The following is a 21,072-nucleotide window of genomic DNA, read 5'->3' on the forward strand; positions in this document are numbered from 1 at the left end:
ATAAAAAAAGGACTGCTTTTTTGACGTACACGGCACGTCTTTGGGGGAGGCTCTTTCCTCTTTCTTTTAAATTTATGTTCGTTTTTTTGTTAAAGTAACCTGCTTGTTGTTTTTGGGGGGGGAGACCCCCTCCGAGCCCCCCCCCCCCCCTCCCTCTGCCCACGCAGATCGACTTGAAGGAATACCACGTCTCCCCCCTAGCCCGTGGTAAAGACGTCGTGGAAGGTACCCTGCGTGGAAGGCACCCTGTGTGGTAAGTGTCACGTGGTAAACGTGAGTAGTGGTAATGCCTTCGTGGTAAATGATGTTTCCCCCTAGTGCAGCATGATGGACAGGTAGAATTCAGCATCAGGGGGTATTTCTGGCACTGCTTTGTCGCGCCGTTGTTGGCATGGACCTTATGTGGATGGAAATGTGCTACACCTGATGCTTTCTGTGCACTCCTCGCCTAGAAAAATGCACATCACAGTAGAGGAATGTGAGGCAACTTAACACTATATGAACTGTTAGCTATAAATATGTTTAAAGTGCTGGCACTGCAGGGTGCTCGATTTTTGTTCCACGTCCAATGTGTGGGAGGCTGGCGGTGAAGTGGATACCTGGCTTAGATCGTATTTATCATGCAGGAGCCTGTTGCCTGTTGTCACACGGCCCCGTTTTTTTTAGAAGCCAGACTTCAAGGGCAGAAGTATGTGAAACTTAATCGGTTTGTTACCCTGGTTATAAGCTTCATCCTTCTCGACATATTCCTTACATCAGGTCAGGCCCGGCTCCAGGAATTTTTATTGGGGTGGGCCAAGGGTGCATTCAGGTGGGCCACTGCTGGCCCGATTTATCGCTTATATATCTAGCCAGGCCTGCTTCTGGGCCCTCCTTTATCTCTCCTTAGTCTTACAAGGCCAAGTAAAACACACTCTTTTCCAAGTCTCTTTCTAAATGTTATTGCTCTCAAAAAGTACTTTTTTTCAGGTAATCTCCTTTTGATGGGAAGAGGAGGTTTCTAAGGTGGGAGTATCAGGCAAGTGACACTACTAGGGATCCCTCTGTGCGAGCCTTCAGGGAGAAAACCTCTTCATTACTACCTCCGCCTGACCCCGGAGTCTGCAGCACACTCCCCTACAGGCGTGATTATCCACTTTTCTACCACCCTCTTCATTGCACCTTATCTCACAGCTGACCTTGAGCCCCAGCCCCATATCTGCCACCGTTCGGTTCCACTTTCATTATTCCCAGTAAAAAAAAATAGTAAAATCACCTTCAAACTTGCAACATTGAATGTAGCAGTAAATGTAATTAGCATGCATTTTAAAGTATGCTCCACAGTTGTCCTACTCATCTGACTGTTAATTAAATAAACAAAAACAGAAATGTCAGGACAGGGCCGACTTTAGTGCTGGTGTGAAAGTCGTTTTTGGAGCCCCACCAATGACCTCTTTCTCTGTAGATAACTTAACTACCACCCTCCAACATTGCCCTTAATTTCTCCGTAGCCCCTCTCCCTCATGGCCTCCTCCTCAGACTCCCTAACTACAATCCTCACCCAGTGCCCCATATCTCTCTGTAGTTCCCCCCACCCCATGCCCCCCTCATCGGATTCTCTCACTGCCACCCTCCACTAGTGCCCCTCATCTCACTGTAGTTCCTCCCCACCCCATGACCTCTTCCTCGACTTCCCTCACTGCTATCCTCCACTAATGCCCCTTATATCTTCATAGCCCCCCCAACCCCCTAACCTCCTCCTTGGATTCCCTCATTGCCACCCTCCACTAGTGACCCTAAAGTCTCTGTAGTTCCCCCCCAACCCCGTGACCTCCTCCTCGGATTCCCTCACTGCCACCCTCCACTAGTACCCCTCATCTCTCCGTAGTTCCTACTACCCCGTGACCTCCTCCTTGGCTTCCCTCACTGCCACCCTCCACTAGTGCCCCTCATCTCTCTGTAGGTCCCCCCCTCCCCATGACCTTGTCCTCGACTTCCCTCACTGCCATCTTTCACTAGTGCTCCTCATATCTCCGTAGCCCCCAACCCCATGACCTACTCAGATTCCCTCACTGCCATCCTCCACCAGGGCCCCTCATCTCTCCGAAAGTTCCTCCTACCCCGTGACCTCCTCCTCGGCTTCCCTCCCTGCCACCCTCCACTAGTGCCCGTTATCTCTCTGTAGTTCCCCCCCACCCATGATCTCCTCCTCTGACTCCCTGTCACCTTCCACTAGTGCCCCCATCTCTCCATAGCTCCACCCCCACCCTGTGACCTCCTCCTAGGATTCCCTCACTGTCACACTCCACCAGGACCCCTCATCTCTCCGTAGCTTCACCCCCACCCTGTGACCTCCTACTCAGATTCCCTCACTGCCACCCTCCACCCGCGCCCCTCATCTCTCCGTTGCCCCTCTCTCATTTCCATTCCATTTGTTGTATAGCGCTACTCATATCAGTGTAGGGTGTGACAGTACTTTACTAAACAGCACACGTTATACAGAGGCAATAAATAAGTCTACGGGGAATGTCACGTAAGCCAATGAGGATTACAAGGTGTAGAAATCACGTCATCCATAGTGGTGGGCAATATATTTTAAGAGGGTTTGATCTGGAGAAGCACAAACTTAGGATTTAAAGAGTACTCCAGTGGTTGGGGGTTGGCTTTACTGATAAAAATGGATAACTGCCCAAACAAACTCTTTTTACCAACATTAGAATAATGAAAGACTGGAGAAGTTCTAACTATATCACAACATAAAAAAGCGAAGTTTGTATGCAGCTCTTTGATGACAGTTCATAGGTCACTGTCCTATGTTAGCATTGTAACTTCTGAACTGCAAGTAACACAAGGATATCTTTGACAAAGGCAGTAACCCTCTGAGCTATTCCCATAAAATTCAGTTTATCGGCATTTGAAAACAACTAACAGACAAATGGTTGCTCTGCAGCAGAGATCATAAATCACCAGTTCTCCGATTTTTTTTTTTTTATTGTTGTTGTACATCAGAGGCAGATTTACTGCAAGTGGCAACGCTCTTGTTTGGGTGGGCCAGGCTCTTGTTTGGGTGGGCCTGGCCCACCCGGCCCACCCTCTAGAACCGGGCCTGCATCACGTGGTGGGCCTTGGTAAACATCATGATGTAAGTCAGCGGTGAGGAAGTGGCCCCATAAAATAGCAGATCTTGCTAAGTTTATAGTGAGCAAGAATGTCCAGAGTCGAAGTTGCTGCCAGGCATGGCGACCAAAGACCTATTGGTTTCAGAAAACAGCCCTGACATGCTTAGGAAATAGCAGTGTCTTTATACCTTTTCATGAAATTTTTGAGCCAAGTCTTGATATTTACCAGGAAATATCAATAATTATAAACCTTAAGTAAATGTGTGTATTACAATACAAACACTTTAACTGGTACTAATAGGAGAAGAACCGCTTTCTGCGCCAGTCCTTTGGCTTCCGAAATTACTTAAATGGTTTTGCACCGGTGCAGCTATAGACAAAACAAATTGATAAAATTGCAAAAAAATACACCAGGAGGTTATGGCTTGGAAAATATGTTACGTATTTAATAAATTTTTGTAAAGGAAACTTGGTCTGTGAATAATTTTGGTTAAAACAGTGATAATTTGGACTGCACAAATTGGTGTGCTTCATGTGTAACCTTTGTGCAAAACTTTAGTAACAGTTCTGTTTTCGTAATTTGCTGACAAGTAGCTTCTTAGGGCTTGTTTCCCCACAAAGGGCCAGGCATAATATAACATGAAAGTTAGTTCTAAACGACTTTTGACAATGATATGCTTTTTTCTGAGAACTTTCAATTTTGTTATATTAGAGGAGTGAGGCACAAGGAGAGGAGACACACTGGGTATGGAGTTTATGGAGAAGTAACAGCCCAATTCGAATGTGGGTCTCCAGGTTTCAGATATTTGTTTTATGGTTTTTTACAGTCTTATGTAGCACACATGTAGGTCAAGGACATTAGAGCAGTTGACATGAGCACCAGGTTACAATACGTAAGGTCATGTTAATTATTTTTAGTTTTTTATGACTAGTGGGATTACATGAATTGCCCATTGGATATTGAGCCGGAGCCAGGTCTCAAACCAGCTCCAACAAATACAATGACTATTGCAATTGTAAAAAAAATTGCCATCTACAATGCCAATAGCTTAAACTCCAACCAATGTGAGACCTATTGCATTTCTAATGCTTGTTTTAAGAGGTGCTCCTATGTAGATCATAGAGAAGCATACAAGACCCTTCTCAATTAGTTAATAATTAGTGTGCGGGCCTTTTTGAAAACTGCTGTCCGTGCGTGCGACGCGATGAATACTGTATACCTGCATTTTAATAGCTCGCATTGTATTTAATTCTTATTCATGTTTTTAATACATCACGATTTGTATGCTTTTAAATATTGTAATGTGCTTGTTCTATTATGGATAGGCTTTTATCCGAATGAAGAGATGAGATGACAAACTTTAATCTAATCCTTTCTCGTTCAGGAAATGGTTAGAGCTTTACTTCACTAAAGGGATGGAGAAACCCCGGTTCCAGGGTGTGAAGGGGAACAAATTACCTCCAAATCTGGATGAAATGTAGGCACAGGGTGCTCTGCACAGGGAGCAGTTTCCCTGTAGGGTAAAAAAACATGCATTCCACTATCCAAACCCCCTTGCAATTCAGTTGTACATTACAGAAATGGGAGCATGGGTAGTACACCTGGAATGCTGCATCTTGCGCAGCTTTTCAGGTGTACTTTTTTGAAATTTATATTATATAGGGAGTGTGCAGGGGTTTGGAGAGTGTCAAAGTACGTTTAAGTTGAGAAATTGGCCTCTTCATACCTTTACACTTTTTTGTGACTCATGCTCCGTGTGTATTTGATACTGTGTGTGCCTTTAGTGTACATTTTCAATGCTATTTAATAGGAATGTGTTCTAGCGCAAGGATGCTATGCATTAACTTGGACCTCTATTCTTGAAGTGATGTGCATAGGTTTGAAATAAATAAATGTTCCTTTTAAACAATTTGTTTAATCAAAGTCCTATTCTTGTTTTTCCAAATGTCTAGGATCCACTTCCAGAGACTCATGTGAAGCGAATGCAAGAAGTTTATAAATTTAACGGCGTGAAAAATTCAGAAATAAGATTCAGGTTTGTAGTATTAATAACCGCAGAATACAGATTTGTTTGGTATCTCTCTACATATATTGTGATTTCTTATATATACTGTTGGGAAGTCGAATTATAGCATTTCGCGGTGCTCATTTCACCTTTCACCTTTCATGTTGGCTATATAGTGAAGTCCTCAGGGCGAAAACACCATCTTTTTATGGCTCAAAGCATCAAGGGCCCGGTTCAGAAAGAGTTTGCTGTGAGGAGGTGTGAGTTACTATTGTAGCACTCCTAACCTACTCTTTTGCTCCAGGAGTAAGCCTTGTGTATAATGAGATTGGGAGTTTGCCCCTAGTCTTTGTGCCGCTGTAGTATGAACTCATCAGATTTTCGGAATTTTGGATAACTAACCACTCAGCGTTACATTTGGTAGTATGTTGCTTCTGTGACTTATAGTTGCTCCTCCCAGTTTCTCAGCTTTTTCATTTATTGTTTCTTGATATGATGTATCTTTTAACAGTTTCTGCCAAGTATGTGTTAAAGAAATCATAAATGCAGGTCCATACTGCTGCATCTACAGTGTCTGGAGGGCATTTTTGTTCTCTCAAAAGAAGTTGGCATGGGTTACTAGTACTACTATTTAAGAGGAATTAGTGTCAAATGCAAAAATAACAAGGGGATGGAAAGAATGCCTGCATTATTCTGAGCTTCTGGCAGTCACGCTGGCTGTATCCCAGGCCATCATATTTTTTTTTAGTTCAGTAAGACTTTATTGAAATTTTAAGAATGATGAATCACATAAATACATACAAAAAAAGTGAAGAAGGATTTCATTAAAATACAAAGAAGCGAAAAAGACTAATCATAAAATATACAGTCTTCAATAAAATACATCGCAAGAAAAAATTAGACATTCTAAGGAGAAAAAAGGAGGGGAAGGGCGCAGGGAAAGGGGAAGGGAAATATACAATTCATAGCATAAATACTTAGGCCATCATATTTTTGCTCACAGAAGACCTAATAGGTCAAAATCATCAGCAGTTCCATGTAGTCCCATCACAAGGGGGCCTGGCCTGACATTTCAGTCTGAGCCATTCCTATTGGCCAAGGACCAAGAATAATTTGCTTAAGGAGAGTTTCTTTCTAGAATGACAGAGTGGGCCACAAACCGTAGTCTGGAATTTGCCTGAGTCATTAGCAGTGGCTGTGGATTAATTCAAGCATTCCTTCCATTATCCTGTGGGTGTTGAGGTAGGCACCATATGTGCAGCGGGTATGCATAGACATAGGTCCTGTGCTCACTGTGCTGTCCGACTCAAGCTTTACCTCACTGATGAGACCAGTGTAGATTTGCTTGTGTTCCCATCTGAAGGGGACCTGACCTGGCAGTTCAGGCTGGACCATTCCTATTTGAGCAGGACCAACACTGATTTGCACAAGGCAGGTCTATCTTGAATGGCACAGTGGGTAAAAAATTATGGTCTGGAATGCAGCGCCGACGATTACTAGTGACTGATTTTAATTCAGGCATTCCTTCCATCAATCACCCTGTTGCTTTTGCATAGTCTCATTTTTAAAGCATTATGTATTTATAAAGAAAGAGCGTTGATGAATGCCACAACCTCAAAAGTGTGAAATTGGTATGTGTCAATAATGGCAAGATAATGGCAAAAAAGCCTCACACTTTCATCACAAAAACATAATGGTTTGTGTAGGGCACATATGAAAAGATCCTGCAATAGGAATTCTTTGTCAGTGACTGAGGAAATCTCTGGACAACATGGTCTGTTTCAACTTTGGGTATAAACATGAAAAGGACACCCGTCCACACTTATCTGGAATGAAGGGCACCCAGTCAAATGAAAGGTGAAAGACTGGTAAACCACAGCTGTTGAGCTGAGCTACAAAAGCTGGGGTTTTGGGGTAACCCTAGTTTGTCAATGAATGCAAAAACAAGGCAGGCAGTTTCCATTAAAGAACTGATTAATATATTACATATTTCCCCTCTATCTGGACAAGGAAAAATAAAAAGGTCTGTTGGTGTAGTGTCCCACCTCCCACTGAGAATGGCTGGAGATTACACAACTCCAGTAAATAGTCGCTTTGGCACAAAGACACTGGAATAATATAGACAATGGCGATTCTCCAATAAACATACAGAGAGGATCTTCATTTCATTAAAGACAACGGAGGCTAACAATATGCAATAACTTTTATTGCTGCCCCCACATGCAGCCCTTTAACCCTTTCGCTGCGGCCGCGATTTTACCGCTGTGCGGTAAACAAAAGAACAGGGCAGGGCCGTGACGAACCCCAGCCGTCAGCAGCACACGCCCACCACGGGGCGTGACTGCTGGGGTTCGTCACCAGCATGGGAGGGGTTAAAGAACATGTATTACATAACAAGTAAAACTTTCAATAGAACTTAGAAAAAACAACATAGCAACAACGTAACTATGCATCGTCCTCTAAGGCTGCGACAAAAAGTTAATCCCATCAGTTTCATCCTGTAGAATTGGTGATACTGTTTGATGAGAATAGAAACTTCACAGTGATGAATTCTCTGGGGAAAAAATAGAGAAAACGGGTGATACCAACTTATAAGGAAATGTAAAGTTATCAGAGCAAGAGTTATACAAAAAAAAAATAAAGATATACATTAGTATATAAAACTCTAAAGATGTTTATCTTCTTACTCCACATTTTTTGAGAGCTAAGGTTTTTCAAGTCAAGACATAAAAAAGGCTAAGATATGGTTAACGTTCCATAGAAACTGATATTTAGCCCTGTGGGGGACGTCTAAGTCTTCTCTTTCATTTCTCTGCGGGTCAAAGGGTCGCTTCCAACAGAGCTCGTTTATTAGTGAGTGTCCTGCCGAAATCCACGATCTATAGCAGTTAACAGTTCTATAACATAAGCCTGATCTAAATAATTCTGCCAAGAAATTGGTTATATCGAAAATAGGGCTCAAATGTGGGCGCCATACTTACATGGTGTAAGTATGTAGCGAAGAGTGTATAAATCAAGCTTTTGCTTGAAGTCATGCTATGGGTTTGCTTTATAAGTATTCCTAAACAGAGTAGTTTTCTCATTGTTTCAAACCTCTAAAACCTCCTTTGCGAGTAAAATATGGAACCGACAATCAGGTCCGTATTTGAGCGCCATATTTGAATGATTACGTTTTCTATTTAGTGATAGCCATTGACGAAGCTCAATTCAAGGTGTTAATTACTTTACAGAAATGTATATAAATAATTTATGATCCAAAATAATAATAACGTTCTCATCTCCTGAAGGAAAAGAAATTTAAAACGAAACAGTTTCTTAGGGAACTTAAACACATGTTTACGGGTATACATGCATGGCAAAGCCCTTAAGCGTGCGCCATATGGTAGGGAGTGTAACGCGTTGGCTGATTTATTTGTAAAGTGCACGGTGATTGCTTTTAAAAGAATGAACAATAATAAAGAACTTTTCCATATACACAGTGACTATCTTCCTGGACTTCTTTTCCTGTGCGCCCCCATATAAAAGCAACCAAAATAAATTCTGCTTTCAGTAAACATTTGGGTCCTACAAAAATACCAAACTGTTATGTTTTACTTTGTGCCTCGCACTCTCTTCCTTGCTGCGTGCACATGGCCAGGTTTCTATGACGTCTATCCATTCTGGAATAGTACCTTGGACATGGGCAATGATTGGGAAGACAATTCAGGCGTACTTTTTCAGAGACTACACGCCCTTCTGGTGTCAGGGCATTTGTTAATAAAGACTTACCTTTTTTAACTTCTGCGTCTTGTCCAGTCTTTACAATTTTGGCAACTGGGACGGGATACTGCATGACCAAGTTGCTTGTAGAGCTAAAAATATAAAAACCAAGGATGATGAGACTGTTTAATATGACTGTTCCTTTCACAATGTCCCTCACAGGGAGGAAGGAAACCCGAGAACTCCTCGTGAGCAGGCGAGGAAGGGAGGTCAGACTACCCGCTAAGTTGCAAGATTTTGCGTGTAAATAAATCTCTAGCCTCTTCTTCCCCCCCCCCCCCCCCTCCCCACCCCCCGAAGCAATTGTTACTTTTACTTACATGCATCTTTCAAATATTGCTATATTTAACCAATCGAATCAGTTGAATGTGTCACACCCTTAGCCGTTGCTAAAAAAGCTAATGGTAAACTCTGCTTATGTGTGGACCGCCGCAACCTTAAAAAAAATGTTCTTATCGATCTTCCCATTACTCAAAACCAGCGAGATGCTTTCACACACCAATGGCATCAAATGGTTTTCCACTATCGATCTCACTACAGCATACCATCAAGTTGCACTCCACCCCGACAGCAGGTGTCACACCACCTTTGTAATGCCCTTTGGGGGCTTTAGGTTCAAGAGCGTACCCCTCTTCAGCCTCTTCAGCTGCTATGTTCCAAAGATTAATGCGGGTAATTTTCAAGGATAAAACTAATCTTTTAATTTTCCAGGATGATATTATGGTCATGTGTGTAAACAGACTTAAATACGATGCCATGCTAGTCAAAGTCTTAGAAATCCTTGAAGACAAAGGTCTCACTGCAGATATTAGCCAATGCAAATATACCAAAACTAGTGTCACTTATTTAGGGCACGAAATTTCGGGGGATGGCATTGATCCCGAGAGAACTACTGTCCGCAATAAAAGAAGCTCCCTCCCCCAAGAATAAAGATGATGTTCGAGCCTTCTTTGGTCTCTGAGTTTTACACAAAATTTGTGCTGGATTTCTCCTCCAAAACTTTCATTTGAATTCAACTGATAAATTTGAATGGATGGATACCTGTGAAGAAGCGTTTACGAAGATTAAGAACGACATTTGTGACGCACCACCTTTATAAGGGTTGGATCTCTCTTTACATTGCCACATATGCTAGTGGTAGAGGTCTTGGAGCTGTATTTACCAAACTGATGTGAATGGCCACAAAAGAACCATCGCTTTTGCCTCCCATTCTATTACACCCACTGAAGAAAAAAAAACTCTGTTATAGAATGAGAGGCTCTTGCATGCACATGGGGCCTCGAGCATTTCAGGCAATACATTTGGGGATACCTTGTCATTCTTAGAAGTGATCACAAACCCCTCATCAGAATTCTTACCACCAAGGGACTACACAGACCTTGAACTTGAAAGGAAGGTAAGGGATTGATTGTTCAGGATGCGAACATTCCGACAAGTCACAATGCACTTTTAGACCATCCTTATAACCCCTTTCCAGCCCCAATATGCCTTGGACCTGATTAGGTATTGACAATTGTGGCCCCATTTGGGAGAATGGTGAACAATTGTACCTCCTCATTTTAGTTGACCTGATTTCCAAATGGCCAGCAGTGGAAGTAGTACATATAACTGATACCAAGACCATTATTAATTTCTTGCAGAAGTTATTTTTGAGAGGAGGATTACCCTAGTGCCTAGTGAGTGACAATGGTCCCCAATTTGTCTCTGATTTAAAGAAATTTACGAGGGATAATGCTATCATTCATAAGACCACCTCCCTGCATAACCCAGATGACAAATTCAATTGAGTCATTAAACCTATTGTCTAACTTGCCAACCACAATGATCTTTCTTTTAGGAAAGAATTAATAAACCATCTCTGGGCTTCCCGGGTTACACCTTGCAAATACACTGGTTTAAGCCCTTTTGTGTTATTGAGAGGTAGGACCCCTATCACTAAGGATAATGTGGGGTAGTTGTTAGCACCCTAGATAGCAGCGTGGTCTCCAGAGGGGGTTAAAAAGAAACTTCTACACTCAAATCACTAGTAAGAAATAGTATGATTCCAAACATGGATGAATCTGTTAGCATTTGCATGGGTGACAACGCCAGAGTAAAAAAAAAAGTGGTTTTGGAAAAAAAGGACAGTTATTTTTCACAGCCCTTGGTTGTTGAAATAATTTTCTGCAATTCGGCTTTCTTAAGTGTTGGCAAGATTTGGCATTTTCATCCTTGTCATTGTGTAGAGAAGGAAAGGTGATGCAACAGCAAACTGGTTCTGTGTGCCATAGGCCTACTCCCAACCTCAAATATGATTGCCTTTTGGATGATGATACCAGGAGTGACAGTTACTCTGAAGGTGGTGTTGGTGCATCTTCGAGTAGAATAGTAGTGCAGGGTGGTGACCCTGCACTAAACGATAACGATGATGACTGCATCAGTGAGGAGACTCAGGATGATATACTGCATGACCCCAATATACAAAGCAAGGATGATGGCTGTTGAAGATGACTGTTCCTTTCACAATTTCCCTCACAGGAGAAAGGAAACAAGAGAGAACTCTTCGTGAGCAGGCGAGGCAGGGAGGTCAGACTACCCGCTAAGTTGCAAGATTTTGTGTGTGAATAAATCTATAGCCTCCCCCCCCCCCCCACCCACGAAGCAACTGTTACTTTCTTGCATCTTCCAGATATTGTTATATCGCTCCTATTTAGTTATATGTCAGTTTTCTCCTCCCCTTACCCCTTTCCCTCTCCATTCCGCCGTCACCCCCTCACCGCTATTTGGACTATGCTTAATTCCTTGTAATTTCTCTGCCTGTTTCACAGGCACATTAAATGTACAGATTTAAGGCAACCAGTCGCAAACACAGTAATATAGTGTTAATCAATAGACTATCAACAGTCCGGACCAAAGACAACAAATTATTTCTCAAAGGTACAAAATGAACATTTTATTAGGTATTAAATAGTTAAGAAAAATATAACAATCATTCATTCCCTTGCATGTTCATCATACTTACTCAGACATACTGAAAGCAATTTAAAAACATTGTTGGTATGATAACAAATTGCTCAATGTTGTGAATTAACTTCAATTTGAAACAGTGTGGCTCGAATTAAGTTGACAGGTGATGCTCTACGTGCGTTTCGGCACAACAAAAGTGCCTTCGTCAGGAAAAAGGGCGACAGTAGAAAACGGTGATGAGGCTGTGAAATATAAGTTATCCTATCAGTAAAGATGGTTCTATCATGACTGCATTGGACAATAGATATACAATAGTATGCATTGAACAGGAGAAAAGAGACATCATAAGGGTAGAGAAGGAAAGATAACTGAAAATCTATACTTCATTAGAGAGGGACATTAAATTTGTGAAAACAATAGAAAGTGGTGATAAAGGTAACCCAATCGTGAGATATAGGAAAAAAGAAGAATAAAGAAAAAACACCAGAGGATTTGTGTATATACACGACAGTGACCCGTGTTCGTGTCCATATTTGCATGCTTCCTGCATTGTGTGGAAAGAATAGTTAGTCTAAGATGTACCTATGTTCAGCGGTATATGGAGGACCTGTCGGATTAACCAGTCAGTGAAGATAATGCAAGTCTTGAGTATAATCTAAACCATGTACTTCATAGTTTGATAAAAGGAGATGTGATATTTTGTACTTTGTGCCTCACGCGTTCTTCCTTGCTGCGTGCACATGCCCAGGGTTCTGACGTACATCTATTCTGGAATAGAAACTAGGACATGGGCAACGGTTGAAAAGACAGTTGAGGCATACTTCTTCTCCGAGACTACACACCCTTCTGGTGTCAGGGCATTTGTTAAGAAAGACCTACCTGCTTCAACTTCTACATCTCGTCCAGTCTTTACACACATTTCCTTGGCCATGTCTGTGTACATTCAACCTTGTGCACACTAGGCGATTGATATAGGACACGGCTGTAAAGTTGTTACTCTAGCGTTTAGGGACTGACCAATTTCTGTCATCTGGACCCAATTGAATACTTAATCTTCCCTTTCACGCTAGGTGAGTTTAAACCAAACTTACCAAATTGTCCATCCTATTTATCCTTTTTCCTGGCGATTAATCGTATTTTGTGAATTAGGAATTGACAAAATAATATCAGAAATCACCATAGAATAATCTCTTCTTACAACAAATTCATGTCACTAATGAAGACAAACTCCTTTTGTAAGTTTAAAATGCTTTATCTAAATACTTGTAAATTGCTCATCAAGTACAATACAGCTTGAATCATAGGTCATCTCACAGAAGAATAACATTAGCAATAATACATCTTAATTGTCAGCGAGTGAGTGGATAGGCGTAGAGACTAAAGGAAATATTTGCAAATAGATTTATGCAAATTCAGAATATCATACTAACCAATCTTGCATGGTTTCTAGAAATCAGGAAAGCTGCCCTCTGGCCATGAGTAAGCTGATTACCTCAAGAAGAAACGAGGAGCAAAGTCAAAGAGTCTGGATCAGCAGCACAACAGCCAGCCCACGGAATTAGGAATCAGCCAGACTGCTCTCTCCTCTCACAAAGTAAAAGAAAATGTGCTCTAATCCCACCCTCTTACTAACTGATACCCTAAATTTACTAAAGGTCCAACCCTCATTGTCTCATCTCGCGTGGATTTATTAAATTTCATTGGTCCAAAACAGGGGGTGTTCAGTCATACCACTCTCTACGTGTCTAACTTTTAAATGTCCCTTGGTTTTAATTTCACACATTGTAATCTGCTTCCAGCAAAGGAAACTCTAATATCAAGCTTCTGCTGTTGTACGCTTCTCCATCTCACTCATGTATCAATTTGTAGTACAAATGTTGTCATGCTCCGCTCGGCAAGGAAATTCCATTTATTTTATCTTATTTTCCTCTGCACAACCTTGGCCATTCATCAGGAACATGTGAAGGACAAATAACGGTTTCTCCTTTCTATATTTCTAAAATTCCACGTTGATTCTAAAAAATCTCTCGGGCCTTTTCTGCAGGGCAGTAGAATATGCTTCTAGGAAGAACAAATAGAAGCATTATTTTTAATTTTATTAAACACTCATTGAAAACCCTCTCTTTTTCCTATTTCTTATGCACTGCTTTAATGTTTTCTAACAGGTAATGAAAAAAGAATCTCTAGACTTTTGTCAATTATTTTCTGTATTCATCATGTGCATTTGGTGGCCTACTCTAACACTACCAACACCTGCTTGCGCAGTTTCCATCTTTTTCCCTCTTTTAGTCTTGCACTAGTGTCACGCTATTTGTTTAGTAATACACACATTGAGGATTTCAATCAAAGCAGGTGTTATTTCTCGAAAACCCGGTCTACCATTGTCTAGTCTTAAAAGTACTACACTGTTCCTTATGGAGGACTTGAAACTCATCAGTGCTTTCAAGCCAGCCATCATCTAGACAATTTATGTTAAGTAAACGTTCCTCTTGAGTCCACTTCCTTCCTGTCTGTCATATCTAGTGTCGCACCCCATCCCAGGTTGCTTGCGTCTGATTCCACCCCCACAGGAGGTCCTCTTGTGCCACTTGAGACAAAGGAATCTTGTCTAAATACCACAGACCCTTCCTCAAACCCAAGGATTTTAGTCTCTGTAGGGGTCTGTAGTGTAAAGGACCTGGGGAAATAGATTGAATAGAAGAGAACAGTATGCCAATCACTCTTGGTACAGATCTTAGACTGCGTGTATCCTTTGATAGGACATAAGCTACTTCCTTCTTTATTTTGGACAATGTTTTCAGGAGTAATTGTAATTGGCTCGTGATGTTATTCACTTGACACTCACTTGACACCATAGAAGCTCTAGGTTCTTTGTAGGAGTTGTTACAGACTTTTCTGTATTGACAATGAATCCTAGTCCCTCTAAAAGGTTTGTTGTCCACTTCATATGTATTGACAATTTCTTCTGACTCTGTGACCTTATCTACAGATTTATCTAGACAATATGTTTTCGAAAAACCCCTTTTTCTTAAAAAGGCTACTACAGGTCTTAGAATCTTGGTGAAACACCATAAATGATAAATGTCGCCTTCCATGTGAAATATGCATCTTTGAGGTCCAATTTCACAAGCCAATGTTTTACTTTTAAAATGTCCATCAGAAGATGGATACCTTCCATTTTGTAGGGCCTGAATACTAGGAATATGTTTAGTTGTTGTAAGTTTATTACGGGCCGCCAGCCCTTGTCCTTTTTCTTTACTAAAAAGATTGTACTCACAAACCCATAGTTTGGTTCTATGACTTGGCAAATGGCCTCTTTTTGTAACATTTGAATCCTCTCTGATTCCACTAAAGCCCATTGATCTAAGATCAGTTCTCTGGGTTGGTGTTTGGTAGGGTATGTGGGTAAATTCTATTTTGAACCCTTTTACGGTGTTGAGAACCCAATGGCCCTTTGTTATCAGGCACCAATTTTTGTTGCCGTGCTCATGCATTATTCCCCCCTCAGCTCATGGCTTGGTACAGGTGTCTCCGTGGACACAGTCCATTCGCTTCGCTCCTCTCGCGCATTCGCTCTAATGCTTTGGCGGAGCCAAAACTCTGGTATCCCCATCTAGACAGTTCGGGGACATGAGGCGGGGAGTCTCTAGTCGACTAGCAGTCTGGTTATTAGAGACTGCTAGCAGAGCGGGCGCACGATCTGGCCCTCCCATTGCAGTCAGGTGTTTTTGGGAGAGACTGCATTCTGAGGGCCGGATTAGGGGAAATTGAACGGAAAGCAGGCAAGTGCTTCAAAAGCCCCATTAATCCAGCGGGTTACCAGCAACAGGTAATCTAACACCACATACTCACCTGGGCCCATAAGTTCATTCATATCACACTGACAATATCCGCTGGGGTCATGTTTTTGTAAATGTCAAGATTGGTTATTTCAGGTCCCTTAACTAACCTTTCACTGATCAAAGAGTTCTTTCCTCTGGTCAATGGACCATTAGATGGAACTAGTTGATGGTGAAATGACATAAGATTTTAATTTACTTACTTTAGAAATGATCACATAGTCGGTATGTCTTTTAAAGTTTTATCTCAGATTAAATTCATGTGAACCACTTACACAGTACAGAAAAAAACTCAGTCTCTCACACAAGAAAGCTTAAGATAATCAAGATGCATTTCATTTATACTATGCAATGACACTGGATTAAAGGTTGAGGATAGAGTGAAAAGCACAAGCGTATACACAGATGTAGATCTAATTACCTATAATGGTGTGAAAACCCTCTGACACTCTCTTCCTCCTCCAGATTCTTCTGCGATCTTTTTCTAAATTAATTTGCTTAAGATAATTGGTTCAGCAATTCGATGCTTCTCAGCATCTCCGTCTGGGAATTCTCTGTACTCTCGGACAGCATCCCGGTCTCAAGCTCTGCAATGCTAGGCTAACTAACTAAAGCTACCTCAATTATACCCTTCTGTATGCTTGTACCACCCATTAATGCTTCAAATTTAAGAAACTCCTAACTCTGATTGGACAGGCAAGGGGAGGTGATCACACCATGCTTATTTCCCATGACTTTCTTTGAGTTCTTAGTTTTAAATCCCACCCCTTAAGTTTTATATATCAGTCTTTATTCCCATCCGTATTCACAATGTAATTGTCACATATTAAGGGAATAAAACAGTAGTTCTCATCCATTTCAGTGGACTGTCGTTCCGGTTCCCATGAAAGTAACCATTTGTAGCCTTGGCCGATGTTCAAGTTGACATTTCGTCTTCATGCTTGGATTCACTGCGCATGAGCAGTAGAACGAGAGGGAATAGACTGAGGTTCATTGCTAGAGGCCCATAATAAGCACTATTTGAAAAGTCAAAAAGGCAAATGTTAAAATCAAAAATAAATGTTTTCCCTATCCCTACTCCAATCCCATTTACTTATTATTACTCTTCCCGCATTACGCATTAGCATTAGTAGAATAGCTAGGTTTAGATTTTCAGCAAGCAGGTGGCAAGCATGTGAGTTCCAAGCAGCCATTTTATTAGCTACTGCACAAGTGCAAAAAGTTCCCTTCAAGTGACAGATACGTCATACTACGTAGATGCATTAGATGCATGCGCACAAAAGAATTTCGGTTAGCAGCCATTTTTAGAATCACACATGGGTTACTGGTTAGCAAAATACATAGGCAGGCTTCAATATTATTCATAAATGTTGTGTAATTCAAGTTATTTCCACAATACACGTTTAGTACGGGGTTAGTGGTTACAGGAGAAGATTGCATTCAAGCAAGTCGCTTTTTTCACGAGTCCTTGCTCCATCGCCATGAATGGGGGAAAGTTATTGAGTTAAAACGACAATTTATTATTAAGTTAGAAACGACAATGCTGGTTTGTCAATTAATTATTGAGTACAAGCTGGGTTATAACTTATGAGGTAATGTTTCCCTGCAATGGTTTTAAAAGAAATATGAGAGTAGGAACCCAACCAAAAATTGGACAGATAATTGCTTAAATAGAAGAAAGAAACCAGATTCACTTACCTTGTGTAGCCTGTTATAGGAAAAGGTCTCGAGTAAAGTTAGATGTACTCAAAGTCAAGTCAAATCAAAGATAGCTTTATTCGATTTCAGTTTAAAAATCACAAAAGCAGAAGTAAATACACAATAGGATACAGTGAAAATTAATCATCAGTGAAAGATTTAAAAATCAGTTAAAACGAAGCAGTGCAGGGTACAGATCTATTAAGCATTGTTAGTCTGCATCTAATCACGTTTTTTAAGAACATCGATACTAAATACATTGACATTTCATCTTCTAACATTTGGAGTTTCAGTAGGGCGGGTCTACACTGTCTAAGGCCCCATTTCTTCAATAGAAATATTAAATATTTTTTCCTGAGAAGCGAGTAAAATTTATAGAATAAAATACAATGTATCGTTGACTGTTGTGATATATCATCGCAGGGGCACAGGATCAGGTTTTTAGAGCAGATATTTGTTTCTGGGAATGTAATCAATCTAAAAAAACGTTCTCCCCTCAATGGTGTTAGCAGCATCCGGGTGTAACTGCTCTGAATGAGGGTTAAATATTGCTGAATACCATGTCCCTGCAGAATTAATTGATTCTGTAAGACGGACACCTTTTTCCCTCTAGCTGCCAACGTTTGTTCTCTAACCAGACAAGGCAAATTTCTTTCAGCTTTTTCCTTGAAATTGAAGTTCGAGAAGTAGGAGAGTCGAAATATTCAGGATGTCCAATCTCTTTTAGGAAACCCTTAACATATATAAACCGTCAATTGTGTGGGCCCCCTGAAGCTTTAGACAATCTTGGATTATTTCCCTGTTAAGCTCAGTTCCATCAGAGGTCCATACCTTGTGCCACAACAAGACAGGACTCACTTTAATAAGGTCCGAGACATAATCCAGACCTAATTCCTTGTGGCATACATATGTAGAAGTTGAATTAGGAACAGCTAATAAAAACCGGATGAAAGCATTTTCACATGATTGAATTTCACGGATATCTGCGATTCCCCCATATACCAGCTTCATATATTGCGGTGGACACACATTTCGATTTATAAATATCCACCAAAATGTGTACCGGTCGGCCCCCCCAGTTTGTTTGCAAAAACTCAATTAAAGTAAAGAGATGAAGTCAAAGCCACCTAGTAGGCATACTTAACCCCTTAAGTGCTGCCTCGGTGCATTGGCCGACGGCAGCACTACCTCCCCAGTGCTGCGCACGACCATTGGACGTCCATTCAGCACTAGTTCCAATGGACAGCGCAGCACTGGGGAGGAATGTTTAATAGCATCTATGAGGCTAACTGTTGAGGAGCAGCAATCAAAAGAGGAGGATGCATAGTTACATTGTTGCTATGTTGTTTTTCCAAAGTTCTATAGAATGTTTTACTTGTGATGTAATACATGTTCTTTAAAGGGCTGCATGTTGGGGCAGCAATAAAAGGTATTGCAGAATGGTAGCCTCCAGTCTTGTAATGAAATTGAAGGGCACAAGATAAGGGCACAGGTGAGGCTCTCTGTGAGAAGATAAGATGGGTGTACCCCCTAATCAAAACATTTTATTTTTTATTTTTCCACAACACCTCTTGCTCTAATGCATTTAAGCAGAAGGCCTTTGTCAATGGTATTTTTTCTATGAAGGCAATGTCTTATTGACAATTTTTTCCAGGAAGATGGTGTCCTAGTCACACGCGCCCAAGTATGAAACTCGCGCCACAGAAATTGTATACGTTGTTTTTGACACCAAAAGCTCTTATATTTTGTGTAACCAAGTCCCTGCCTACCATTCTGTATTGCTGCACAGGATGTGTTTTTGTCCTTTGCGAGTGGGTTTTAATATAACATTATACCTGTATCCTAACCCACAATTCTTGAAGCCGTCTAAAATCATACCTCCATTGTTCATTTCTTCCAGGGTGTCAGCCTCAGAATGGTCTGCTAAGAGTTATTCTTTTTCTACTGGTTCCTTTGCAGTGTTGCCCAATAATGTGCTGAAGAGCACACTGAAGATTTCTTGTCCTGGAATGTGCGGGGGCTGGGAACACCTAGTTAGCGCCATCAGTTGTTCTCTTATCTTGGTCGCAGGCATAGACATGTGGCCTACCTCCATGAAACTCACAACAGCATTGGAGTTACAGCACTTGTAGTGACATTGGAGGGGCCAGATAGTGGGCACCGTTTATTTGGCATATGGACCCGGAAGGGCGCTACACGTTGATTGAAGGTCAAAAGGATGGTGCGCCAATCTCTCTGGTGGCGCTGTATGTGCCCAACTTTGATCAACCCCACTTCCTTGACTCTCTTCCCCCTACATTGCTTCACGACCCGCAGGATCAGTGTTTTGGTGAGAAGACTTCAGTTGCGGGCCTGACATCAGCCTAAACCAATCCACATCCCCAGGACATGGAGCGCAAGCACATAGCGATGCCCATTCATTAGGGGACTGGATGACCCTGCAGTAGCCAACGTGATATTAGGCTCTCCTTTGAGCACGAATGTTCTCAGTACTCGGCGATCGATCAGCTCCACACAAGAACTAACATCTTCCTGGGGAACCATGGGTTTATCCCCTGTATTTGGACGGTGGAATAACTGGGTCAAACACTGACCGATCATTGCCCCTTCTGGGCACCTTGAGACTGGGTAGACTTCCAGACCTCTATCCCCACATGGTTGCATGCCCACGCGCTGCAGGGCACATTATTTCTGGAGATGGGCGGTGCATGAGTAATAGAATGCTATGAACTGAACATGGGTTCAGCGTTATGTATGGGCGTAGTGTGGGACACTTTTAAGGTGGTCATAAAGGGCGTTGTATGATAACTGACTAGCCTCAGCCTGTCATTGCATCGGGTGCTAACTGCTCTAGAGGCAAAAATCCGTACAGTGGGGTCTCATTCGCGAAGGGGGGCGGAGACACTATAGAGAGGAACATGGTGGCCTCCAGGCGGACTATAGCTCCTCTAATGGATAGGTTGGGTCAGTTAGGCTGCATGGAGTACACCACAAAGCAACACGCAGAGGCTGACAAGGCAGCGCAGGTTCTGGCATGGTTGTTACTCTCTCGAAAAGCCTGAGCTGATGGCTATCGGATGGCTGACTGGCGAAAAAGTCACATCATAGCTGGCCATCAAGGTGCCGTTCTTTGATTACTGTAGGGCCCTTAACCATGAGGATAAAGGGCTGAGTTTGCAGCATATTTGGATGCCCTACAGATCACTGACCTGGATCCTCTCCACTGCCCAACAGTGGATGCCCCTTTGATGATTAAAGAAGTTCAACTGGCACATAATAGAACCCTGGGGACAGATGGACTCCGTGCAGAGTTCTGTTCAACATATAGGGCCCCGCTTGCCCCATGGGTATTGACTTTGTTCCCAGCCGCCAGGTCATCTGCCACCCTTAACTCCATCAATGATAGAGGCTCTCATAGTAGTGCTACCCAAGCCCAACAAGAATTTGTTTGAGGTGAGCTTCTACAGGCCCCTCTCATTGCTAAATACCGACTGAGGTCTTGGGAGAAGATCATTGCTTACCACCTACTCCCCTACATGTCTGATTTGGGCTAACCAGATCAGAATGGCTTCATACCGGGGAAGAACACTTTCATCAATCTTCGCTATTTTGTTCGGATTATGGAAGTGCAAGGCCTGGCACCCACAGCCGGAGTGGTGCTCTCACTGGACAATAAGGCCTCCCCCACTCCCCCCCCCACCCCCACCCCCACACCCCTCCTACCCC

General features: G+C 42.1%; 1 protein-coding gene across 2 annotated transcripts in view; it reads left to right on the forward strand.

Annotated features, from left to right (window-relative positions):
- The window catches only part of LTA4H (leukotriene A4 hydrolase), a 260,821-nt gene that overhangs the window by 214,234 nt on the left and 25,515 nt on the right, over positions 1-21,072 (forward strand). For both annotated transcript variants that reach the window (XM_086952056.1, XM_086952055.1), the window contains one exon: positions 5,052-5,134. In XM_086952056.1, coding sequence (XP_086808182.1) covers positions 5,052-5,134 — 83 coding nt within the window. The remainder of the gene's footprint in view (positions 1-5,051; positions 5,135-21,072) is intronic.

This window comes from Lissotriton vulgaris, unplaced genomic scaffold (genome assembly GCF_964263255.1).
Source record: "Lissotriton vulgaris unplaced genomic scaffold, aLisVul1.2 SCAFFOLD_1587, whole genome shotgun sequence".
NCBI lineage: Eukaryota > Metazoa > Chordata > Amphibia > Caudata > Salamandridae > Lissotriton > Lissotriton vulgaris.